Below are 11,050 nucleotides of genomic sequence, written 5' to 3'. Positions count from 1 at the left end.
AGTTACATATTATGTTAATAATAAATACCTTCAGTTATCCTCGTGATGGGATCCTTGTTTTCCTTGGACGACCTGGGGGTCGGCGCATTAAAGGTGGAAGTAGTTATGTGCCTCCAGAATTTACAGGAGTTGGTACCAGATGGAAAGCTCCCTCGTAAAGGGATCTCCTGTACCTTGTGTTGTACACCTCTCCAACGAGCTTCTCAAGCTCAAGTGTGCTGAATGAACTAGCTGTCATTGCATGTCCGCACGGGATGAGAAGCATCTGAAACTCCCTGCAGCTGCATTTCTTCAAAACAAGGTTCACTTCGAATCTGTCCCCATGTCTGTTGTAAACTTCGTACTCATCCTCTCCGACAACAACCACCTACAAATAAACATAGTTTTTTATAAGTAGACGATTATTGGTAGTTAAATATCAACGGACACTTGTATTGGACTATTTTAACCTTCAGCTCTGTGCTATCGTGAAAGTTTTCGTCCATCATGTCACGCACTTTCGGATTTATAGGGTGTTGTTGTGCGGCAGATGCAGCTTTCCTCCTTACAAACCAGCTGATAAGACTCATCCTAATGGCCTCAAGCATTGAGAGTAGTGGAAACTCACGGCACTCTTTCAAGACTTTGTTAAGGGACTCAGCCACATTTGTTGTCATTACATTGTACCGCTCGCCGAAACAGTACGCCCGAGTCCAGTGTGGCAATCCCAGATCCACTAAGTATTTTGCACAGTTTAGACTCACGTTCTGCAAATCGGCAAAGATCTGCTGAAACTCGTACACGGTATAAGCTTTAGCAGCTCGAACCATAAATCCTGGCAGCCGGCTTTCCTTAAAACGCGTGGTGATGTTTCTTGCGAGATGCACAAGGCAAGCACCATGGCCGGCATCTCGGTACACCTAAAACAACACAAGCCAAGCCATACATAATAACCAACTATATATACTTACCTACTATCAAAAAGTAATAGGTTGCAAATAGTTGACTAAGATTATACCTTTCTGAGTCCTGAGTATATGCTGTCGTGCCGGTCCGAAACAAACATAACATCTCGGTCATTGGGAATGATTGTTTTCAAGCAATTGAAAAACCATTCATAAGAAGCATCATTCTCACTGTCCACAACCGCATATGCAATTGGGTAGATCTGAAAGTTCCCATCTTGGGCACTGGCACATATGAGACAACCCCCATATCTGCCTACCAGATGTGTCCCTGCACTTATACATAGGTAATTAAAGGTATACTCAAGTAGTCAACTATGGAAGTAGTCAATCATTTGTAGTCAACAACTTACCATCAATTATCACCAGTGGTCTTAAGTATGGTAGTCCAGCAATAGATGCAGCAAAGGAGATGAATAGGTACTTGAACCTTTGACAATCATTTCTATCCACCCCAAATTCTGTTTTGCAAAATGTCTCTGGGTTAGAGCTTTGCAGATTCTCTAAATAGGAAGGGAGCAATGCAAACTTCCAGACACTGATCCAAACGCTCTTTCCAATGCCAATTCCCTGCATCTCCAGGCCTTCCAATATAAAATGTTGACCTACATTCAAACAGTATACACATACTCACACAACCAATTACTTTCACTAGATAGTGGACTACAAATAGTAGTTTACCGTTCACCAAATACCTGGAACTCCTGAAGCATTATTCGCTGGATTTTGATAGGAGCGGGCCCTTTCTGTCCTGCCACAAATCTTGTTTGAATCAGCTCACCAATCACTTGTGTTGTGGCCTGTTTGTGATATTTCCGGCGGTCTTCAATAGGACATGTGTGTTTCAGCTTGGCCTTCTTAATTTGGAAGTTTCCTGTCGCATCCATGATGGAAGCGTATACCCGCCATGGACATGTTGGATTAATGCAAAGGAACTCCATGTAATTGGGTGTTGATCGTGGTGTCCTAAAGTGGAATTTTCTGTTAATGGCGTGAATAGCCAACTTAATCTTACACTCCACTTTGTTTCTGAAGATTCTGCCAACAAAAATACCATCACCTTCATAGCGCAAGTGTCTCAATGCACCGTCTATCCCTGCACACCATATTTAGGTGAAATACGTTACTACTATCCTACTATCCTGGTAAATAACTACTATAATAAACATTTACCAGTAGTCAACTACATACCATCATCAGAAACTTCATCGACAACAGGGGGAGCATCTCTTCCAAACATCGCCGGAAACTCTTCTGTCTCAGAGAAAACACCATTAATCGTCTCGTCCGCAAAACTGTTCCTGCTTGAATGGCGGCTACATTCTCCCTTTTCGTAAACCGGCATTTTAGCCTTGCCTTTCCCACGATCCTTTCTCGCCGGATTGATTTCCTCCACTGGGTCCTCCATCCCATCATATTCCACGTTGTCACTGTTACCCAGATCGGATTCTTCAAAACAGTTCTCAAACTCCGGCTCCTCGCCAGCCAAACAGATGACAGCCAACTCGTCCACCTTCTCACATCCCTCTCCTTCGGAGGACTCTGCCAAAAGTAACGCACTACCCACTAAACAATCTTAACTAATATAGTTACCTACCTAATAGTGAACTATTTTATGACATATATGCCTAACATTTGGAACTAGCTGACTACTAACTGACCGACTACTATGTACTTCATACCGTTGTTGTTTGCGACATTTTCCTCCGTTTGGTTGTTAACCACCAAAGGTGAGTCATTTCGTTCAGGAATCGCCACACCTTCATCCGAATCGCCTTCTGTTGTGACGCACAGGTTCAGCTGGTCGATATCTGCCCTCATCTCCACAAAAAGAGCCACTTCATCATCGGAAGACATCAAAACCGGTGGCGCGTCGCGACCGTCGTCCATCAGCAGCATGTATGACGGCCACTGGAAGATCAGAGTTACGCCCACATCTTCCTTGATATCCATTTTCTCTTTCACGAGCTTCACTACCTCACGAAATGTCATCCTCGCGCTAAGGAATACCGCTTTGGTATTCCCAGTCCGTTCCGTTAAGAAAGTCCACACGCCGTTGCTCTGTTCGAACCATTTTCCTTTCACCAACAACACCATTTATCTTCCTGCCATCTACATCAACAAGACCAATGTCCAATAAGTATGTAACTACAAATTAAAAGTAGTCACATTAGTGGCGTACAAGTAGTCATACCTTTCGAACACAAACAAGTAGACAAACCCTAGGTAAATTGTTTACTAGCGGCGGATTATGTGAGTTGTTATCTTCTTCTCTATTTATTTGATGGTCCTGAGGGTCCTCTCCCTAAACCTATCCGTACAACTCTTATTACACGACAACTTATTTTGGGGATAAAGTTAACGTTGTTAGTGTTAAAAAGGGAAGGTAGCGTCTGCGAATTAGCAAGCTCGTGTGGTCCCTGTCCCACTCAGAAAAAGCGTTGTCTACTTTTAGGGAGCAAGGGGTATACTGTAATTTCCCTCCCCTTTTTTGGTTGACTTCTGTTACCAACTTAATTGACTGCTATTCGCAGTCATTCGCCTAATTAGCACTCGCAGAAGTAATATTGGTGCAAATCACCCTAAGTTTTATGTTGAGGACTAGCTAGGCGAGTTCAAATTGTTGTAAGAAATTGAATCCCATGTGTGTGCCTTAATCACTACACTAGCCTCAACCTCAATAACATCCTTTCTTATCAATCTATTTTTGGTCAACTCCGGCATGCATTGGGTTTAAATGTGGGTTTGCCTTTTTTTATAAGAAAAGTGAATAAACCTTAATTTCTACGATAATTCAACTGATACACGCATGTGTGGATAATTGAAGAGATACTATTGCGTTGCCCATGGGGACGGGGTAGCCCCGACAGAACCACGATTGACTACGAAGATGGAAAGAATTGAAAATACATTGTACCAAATTAAAAAGAAAAGTTATTGTACCGATTTATATGCCTATGCAAATCGACTATCCACTTGCACCACTCCACAACATCTTTCAAGACTTCCCAACTGAAAAGTAAAATATATTCACATCAAGTACGATCAAAATATTCTTAATGTTGAAAAGTTGTAGAAAAGATACATAGATATCTGCCCTTAATTTTGAGTCTCAGACGCTTTTACCCTTAGCTGCTCAATTAGTTTGACTGGTAGTAGAACCCAATACTGACCAAGTGTACATCTTTTTTTTTTTGTTCTGTTAAGACCATTTGGACGTATCTTTCGTTTATAAGAAAGACACATCTAACATTCCACACTATCACGAACTTATCTCCTCCCTTGATCTTTGGAACTCCTCTAATGCTTTCCTTTGAGATGAGATCATTGAGATTCATGATGTTCATGTGGCCGAGTCACTGATGCCACAGCTGCAGATGCCACAGCTGCAGATTATCACAGGCAGTAAAACAGCTCATAACCGACCCTGACTTGTTCCACATGTAGCAGTTGTTGCCCGATCTTTCTCCAGCTAGGATAATTTGTCCATCATCATTCACTGCTCTGTATCTTTTGTTGGTGAATATCACAATCAGCCATTCATCACACAGTTGACTTATGCTGATAAGATTCGCCTTAAGTCCTTGTACTAGGTATACATTGACTAGATCAGGCTGACCTTCGTCTTTTGTAATGCCTTTTCCTTGTATAGCACCGACACTTCCATCACCAAACGTGACTCTTCCTCCCTTAATCTTCTTAATATTTTGGAGGTAGCTCCGGTTCCCAGTCATGTGCCGTGAGCAGCCACTATCGAAGTACCAAGGATCTGACTCGTCTTCGTCGCTCTCAACTTGAGCCATGTTGCACTTGAATCCATGCCACAGCATTGACATTGGATCATCCCTGAAGGATCTCTTGACAGTGAATTCTCTTGGCTTGAAAGAATTCTTCTTCTGTTGTCCCTTAGGCTCGAACCTCAAGTCCTCTTTCCTGAGCCAGACTTGATTTGTGGGTCCATTCCAGCTGAACTTCCGTTGCTTCATTAGTTTCTGAACCCTGTTCCATCTGCTGTAGCAGTATGCCTTGATATGTCCGATCTTGCCACAATAATAGCACTCTCGTCCTTTTCGCTGTTTGGTGACAGGTCTTTGATCTTCAGGCCGGTTGTACCCTGATGAAACAAACTTGTTTTCATCTGAGCTCTTCTGTTCCTTTCCATTGTACCCCAATCCATGCTTCGTATTGCCGTGGCATCCGTAGCTCAGGATCTTGTCCAGTTGCTTGGTTCCTGCGAACATCTGAATCTGCTTCTTTAGCTGATCTAGTTCTGACTCCAGATTCTCCGATATCCGCTTTTCAACCTTTAAATGCTGCCTCAGACCTTCAGCTTTGTTGGCTAACTCAAGCTTCTCCTTGATCAGATTGACATTTCCCTGGCCAAGTGCATTTGCTGCTTCGAGATCTTTGCTGAGCTTGTCTACTAGTTCAGACAGTCTTTGGTTTTCTTTCTTCAACTCACTGTTTTCTTGGTTGAGACTAACCAGGACATGTCGTACTTCCTTGTAGCTGCTCATGAGATCATCCTCCTTTTCTTCTTCAGGCTCTGACTCTGACTGCTGTCCCTCCTCAATTTCAGCAATCCCGATAAATGACACGAAGTTGTTTGTCTCTTCGACTGAGTCATCTTCTGAATCATCATCTCATTCTTCCTCAGCCAACATGGACTTGTCCTTCCTGCGATTTTGATTGTTGACACATTCCAGCTGAGTGTGTCCAAATCCTTTGCAGCCATAGCACTGAATCTCCCGTCGCTTGATAGTTGGGCAGTCATTCTTGAAATGTCCATATCCCTTGCACTCATGACACTGTGCCTCACTCTTTCTGTTAGGCTTGTCCCCTTCAGTTGTCTTCTTGAAGGAAGCAACCTTCTTCTGAGATTTCCCAGTTTTCCGCAAAGCACGATCAAACCTCCGAACCAGAAGACTTATGGGATCGTCTTCCTCATCTTCAGTGCTACGGTTTTCACACTTTAGAGCCAAACTTTTAGGCTTCTTCAGACTGTCTAGCTCCATCTCATGAGCTTTCAGCAAGCCCACAAGTTCACTGAATGGCATGTTCTCCGTGTTACTGGACACACTGAGTGCTGATTTGTACCCCATAAACCTCGATGGCAGACACCTCAAGAATTTCTTCACCAGCTTCTTGTCCTTGTATTTCTTGCCTAACACCGCAGCTTCTTGTGCCAGAGCACTCAGTTTCGAATAGAATTCAGAGATGATTTCATCCTCCTCCATCTTTAGATTCTCAAAGCGAGAAGCAAGCATGTCCTTTCTGGAGTTTTGAACCTTTGTTGTTCCTTCGTACTGCATCTGAAGTATGTCCCATGCTTCTTTGGCAGTCTCAACACCTTGAATCAGCTCAAAAGTCTTCCTTGAAATGTTGGTGTGAATGGTAGTCAACGCCCTTGAATTGTACTTTGCTCTTTTTGACTCTTCTTCAGTCCAACTTTTTCTGGTTTTGGATGAAAGACTCCGTTGGCATCAGCTACCAGTGGTTCTTCCCATTTATCAGTTACTGCCTTCCATGCCAATGGATCGATCCCTTTGATCATGGATCTGATCCTAGCTTTCCAAAACCCGTAGTTCCCATCATCCAGGATGATCCTGGAGTTGTTCACCATTTCCTTATAGCTCTCCATTTTCTCCGCAGGATCTCACCTGTTTGTAATACACACAGATGATCGCTCTGATACCAAATGAAAATGTAAGAGTAGTAATACGGGAACTAACACAGAACACAACACAGGGATTTTTCTCTTCAAAGATACTTCACTAGTAAATCTGTTTGTAACTTACAAGTATACAGAACCCGATTTAGAGCAACCTCAAGACACGCCTTGATTTGCTACACTAGTCTCACTTGTTCTTGAATCGATACGTGATTCAAGAACCTCTCACCCAAATCCCTTAGCACACTAGCTCACAAAAACTCTCACAGATTTTCGCTCACCCTTTGCTAAGTATTCTCTCAGTTGTGTTTAAAACCCTACCTAGCTCTAACACGCCTATTTATACTCAATAGGACTTGCAGCTGATCCTCGCCTAGATTCTCCTTCGGATTACACCAAATCTTCATGAAAATTTTCACCTTCCTTATCTTCTCCTAAGATAGAGGAAACTCGATATTGTTTTCATAGATCCTCCAAGATACTCCAAGCTTCCTATCCACGTCAGCTTCTCGTCTCTTGAAGTGTCCAGCACGTCCTGCAGCTCCAGCTCAGCTTCCAGCTCACCTCCACGTGTGTAGATTGCTACACAAGTCTTCCCGTATCAGTTCCAGAACTAGTCGGACTGCTACACGCGCTGCTTCAGCCTTGTTTGCATCTTCAGTTTTGTTTGGTTATAAAAAGATCTATGATTCATAAAAATCTGTGCTTTTGTTGGTTTGTGTTCGTCACAGTACACCTTGGAAACGTCAGCGTATCCAAGAGAGCACGAGTTACTCAAGGAACTCCGGAAAGCTACTGTCCAGAAATATGGCAATTTGTAAGTCTTCGTAATCACTAGTATGTTATAACCACTTTCTTCAAAAAAAAAATTAAGAAGTTGAAGAACAAAATTTACTGTACATATTTTTCTTCTAGAAATGTCAATACACTTTGTGTATGTATATTTTTGTTTTCTAGAATTTTCTCTTTTTTGAAAAACGCAGAAGCGAGATGGAGGTTCCAGTTGATGAGGGTCATCTTTTATCGATGCTTTTAAAGATCATGAATGCTAAGAACACTCTCGAGCTCGGTGTTTTCACCGGTTACTCTCTTCTTACCACGGCCCTTGCTTTGCCTGAAGATGGACGTGTAATGCTTTTTCTTTGTCTTGCTATAAATCATATTGTTGTGACCATTTTTTAACATGTGCAAGTGCAACCAAAACATTCTAAAAGACGCAATTACAAAAAAAAAAAAACATTTCTTAATATATTGGCCCCTATACTGTTTCGAAAAAAAAAAAGTCTTCTAACATATTATTCGTACCTTTAACATAAATTTTACACTTGACCTACAAATAGTTTGAGAGGTCATAGATAGGTGGGAATGGGATAACAAAAATATTGTTATGGATACTCTTTTGGATATAGATTACTGCAATAGACATCGACAAAGAAGCTTACGAAGTGGGACTAGAGTTTATCAAGAAGGCAGATGTTGATCACAAGATCAATTTCATCCATTCCGATGGTATCAAGGCCTTAGACCAATTGGTGAACGACGTAAGTGATATTTGACTAATTATTTAGCTATAATTAACTCTTTGTGGCTAATGGTCATACTCGTATACATATAAAACATGTTATTTTAAGCTTTAATTCTCCTTTTGGCTAATGGTTGTACTCACATACATATACAACACTTGAAAATACAGAAACAAGAGTTTGATTTTGCATTTGCGGATGCTGACAAGTCAAACTACGTTAACTTTCATGAAAGGCTTCTGAAATTGGTGAAGGTTGAAGGAATCATTGCGTTCGATAACACCTTGTGGTTTGGTTTTGTGGCTGAGGATGAAGAGGAAGTTCCAGAGCATATGAGGGAATATAGAGACGCTCTTATAGAGTTCAATAAGAAATTGGCTTTAGATCCTAGAGTCGAAATCTCTCAGATCTCCATTGGAGATGGTGTCACGCTCTGCAGGCGCCTTGTATAATCAAAATACACCTTAATAAAGATTAAGACAAAAGTTTGGAACAAAACTGGTAGATGCTTCAATAAACACTTTTTTCGTTTGTGCTTTTTTTTAGTTACTAAGTTTCTTGTAATGGTGTGTTTGATTGATGATGATTGTTACTCTACATCTTCTTCCTATATTCAACTATTGTACAATAATATACTTTCACAAGTCTGATAATAAATCAGATTATGCAGGAGTTGAATGTCGATTTTTTTTTTTCATTATTGGTCGTAGTCCACTGGCTCATTTGGTCCACTATACGATGCTTGGAGTCGAACTTCCATGGACCATAATAGAGTCTTTTGCACAGTCATCATATAAAGCAAACATTTAGATACATGGGATGAACCTAAGTAAGAAATGGGTAATATGAACTAAGATATAAATAAGAATTAAATATAAATATGAACAGAACACAATCCCAAAACTTAGAGCATAAATATTTGGTTACAAACGATGAAATTTTGAGACCAAAACATATTTATATTAAAGTGATTGGCGTTAAGATCAACCACTTATATAATCAAAATCTAATACGTCAAATTGAAAATAAATATAACTTATGTAGAACGGTTGTTACAAAACTATTAGTTCATAAACCTTATTATTCAATGTTTTCCAATAAATAATAACTAATTATAAAATGATAAATTATATAAATGAATTATGAACTATAAAAGTTGTATATAGATGGAATATTTATATTTTTTCAGCTTGTTGAGGTAACATGTAAAAGGTGTGTTATGATTTATGATCGATCAACTATTTTTTTTTTTAATAAAACACATGCATATGCAGTTATGCACACTCAATTCCATATTTTCTGCCAAAATTACATATCCACCAAAATGATATGACACAAGTTTTTTTCCCCTAATTAACTCAGCTGATTAATTCTTAAGCTAATATTTAAAGCCAACAGATACATGTGCTAAACTCAAAAGGGATTCTCAAGAGGGAGAGAGAGACAAGGGAGAGATGGATCATTCAATACCTGACAAACAAATTCTCAAGAGCGAGGCTCTGAAACAGGTTTTGATTTACTAGAAATGATCTTTGATTTACAAATATATATTTCATGTGCTCGATTTGCATGATATGTTATACATGTTTCGCCTATGGTGACAGTACATCTTGGAAACATCAGCGTATCCAAGAGAGCCCAAATTGCTTAAGGAACTTCGAGAAGCTACAGTCGAGAGATATGGCAATATGTAAGTCTTCTAGTACAAAACGAATACGAATAACTAATATTTTATAACTATGTAAGGTTAGAAATGATAAAGATGAAATGTAGGGATAAACTTATAAAATAAGTTTTATATACTTGAGCTGAAAACACAACTTATCGAAAAATATGAAACAAACGAAATTCTCTAAAGTCCTGTCTAAATAAAACTATGATTGATAAACTTATAAACGCAGGAGCGAGATGGTGATTCCAGTTGATGAGGGTCTATTTCTCTCGATGCTTGTAAAGATGACGAAAGCCAAAAACACTATAGAGATCGGTGTTTTTACTGGTTACTCGCTTTTCTTCACGGCTCTTGCTTTACCTGAAGATGGCCGTGTAATTATTCCTTCTTCTTGCTAATCATGTAAAAAAAAATACAAAGGTTATAGTTAATGATCATATCGCGGTTAATTAGTATCAAATTGTTCCTTTTGGATGCAGATTACTGCCATAGACATTGAACGAATCGGTTACGATATGGGACTAGAATTTATGAAGAAAGCAGGTGTTGATCACAAGATCAATTTCATCAAATCAGATGCTCTTAAGGCATTAGACGAATTGGTGAAAGGGGTACGTAAAATATTAAGTTATTTCATATTTTAGGGCACAAGTTCTATAAAATAAAGGAATCTTGCTAATAAAATAAGACTGTTAACATGCATGGCTCATGATGAGAATGAGCGGGGTTTTAGTACAAGTCACAATTTAATTACTACTAAGCTAATCAATAATATGTTTTGGCTAATGGTTTAGGAGAAACAAGAGTTTGATTTCGCATTTGTGGATGGTGACAAGAGGAATTACTTTAACTTCTTTGAGAGGCTGCTTAAGTTAGTGAAGGTTGGTGGAATCATTGCTTTCGACAATACCTTGTGGTTCGGTACCGTGGCTGAGGAAGAGGATGAAGTTGAAGATCATATGAGGCTATATAGAAAGGCTATTTTACAATTCAATGAGAAAATCGCTTTGGATTCTCGAGTCGAGATCTCTCAAGTCTCCATTGGAGATGGTATGACGCTCTGCAGACGCCTTGTGTGATGAAAACGTATTGTTATCAAAGACCAATACGTATGGAATAAAACAACGTGTTATGTGCTTCAATAATGGTCTCGTTCTTTGTTTGCAATGGTGTGTGTGTGTTTGACTCATCTTATTGCACAATAATAATAAAACTGTTTCTTGCTACACTTTCCAATGCT

General features: G+C 39.8%; 3 protein-coding genes across 5 annotated transcripts; 2 read left to right on the top strand and 1 right to left on the bottom strand.

Moving 5' to 3' along the window:
• Positions 1-4,300: 4,300 nt before the first annotated feature.
• LOC112084659 lies at positions 4,301-5,461 on the bottom strand. The gene has a single exon (XM_024153950.1). The coding sequence runs from the start codon at positions 5,459-5,461 to the stop codon at positions 4,301-4,303; it is 1,161 nt and encodes a 386-aa protein (XP_024009718.1).
• A 1,836-nt stretch (positions 5,462-7,297) lies between these two features.
• On the top strand, positions 7,298-8,795 carry LOC18007813 (putative caffeoyl-CoA O-methyltransferase At1g67980). 2 transcript variants are annotated; one of them, XR_002898138.1, is made up of 3 exons: positions 7,298-7,432; positions 7,599-8,156; positions 8,309-8,580. XR_002898138.1 is itself a non-coding variant. In XM_024153357.1 (3 exons), exons 1-3 carry the CDS (start codon positions 7,661-7,663, stop codon positions 8,588-8,590), a joined length of 495 nt encoding a protein of 164 aa, XP_024009125.1. In that variant the 3' UTR covers positions 8,591-8,795. The 2 variants fall into 2 exon arrangements, 1 of the variants encoding a protein (XP_024009125.1); XM_024153357.1 differs by lacking the exon at positions 7,298-7,432 and having other exon boundaries at positions 7,661-7,741; positions 8,025-8,156; positions 8,309-8,795.
• A 764-nt stretch (positions 8,796-9,559) lies between these two features.
• Positions 9,560-10,889, top strand: LOC18007809 (tapetum-specific methyltransferase 1). 2 transcript variants are annotated; one of them, XM_024155645.1, is made up of 5 exons: positions 9,560-9,646; positions 9,743-9,828; positions 10,040-10,184; positions 10,290-10,421; positions 10,608-10,889. In XM_024155645.1, exons 1-5 carry the CDS (start codon positions 9,593-9,595, stop codon positions 10,887-10,889), a joined length of 699 nt encoding a protein of 232 aa, XP_024011413.1. In that variant the 5' UTR covers positions 9,560-9,592. The 2 variants fall into 2 exon arrangements, with proteins under 2 accessions (XP_024011413.1, XP_006391196.1); XM_006391134.2 differs by having other exon boundaries at positions 10,605-10,889.
• Positions 10,890-11,050: the final 161 nt, after the last annotated feature.

The sequence above is a fragment of the Eutrema salsugineum genome, unplaced genomic scaffold, assembly GCF_000478725.1.
Source record: "Eutrema salsugineum unplaced genomic scaffold, Eutsalg1_0 scaffold_9, whole genome shotgun sequence".
NCBI lineage: Eukaryota > Viridiplantae > Streptophyta > Magnoliopsida > Brassicales > Brassicaceae > Eutrema > Eutrema salsugineum.
The sequence above is the reverse complement of the archived record's forward strand: the minus strand, read 5'-3'. Positions and strand labels throughout refer to the sequence as shown.

Excerpts from the sequence above, each read along its gene's own strand:
- LOC18007813 (XM_024153357.1), top strand. The coding sequence starts at position 7,661 with ATGCTAAGAACACTCTCGAGCTCGGTGTTTTCACCGGTTACTCTCTTC. Across the intron at positions 7,742-8,024 it reads TGCTTTGCCTGAAGATGGAC|ATTACTGCAATAGACATCGA; the intron begins GTGTAATGCTTT and ends TTTTGGATATAG. Across the intron at positions 8,157-8,308 it reads TAGACCAATTGGTGAACGAC|AAACAAGAGTTTGATTTTGC; the intron begins GTAAGTGATATT and ends TTGAAAATACAG.
- LOC112084659 (XM_024153950.1), bottom strand. The coding sequence starts at position 5,461 with ATGAGCAGCTACAAGGAAGTACGACATGTCCTGGTTAGTCTCAACCAA.
- LOC18007809 (XM_006391134.2), top strand. The coding sequence starts at position 9,593 with ATGGATCATTCAATACCTGACAAACAAATTCTCAAGAGCGAGGCTCTG. Across the intron at positions 9,829-10,039 it reads GTCGAGAGATATGGCAATAT|GAGCGAGATGGTGATTCCAG; the intron begins GTAAGTCTTCTA and ends TTATAAACGCAG. Across the intron at positions 10,422-10,604 it reads TAGACGAATTGGTGAAAGGG|GAGAAACAAGAGTTTGATTT; the intron begins GTACGTAAAATA and ends CTAATGGTTTAG.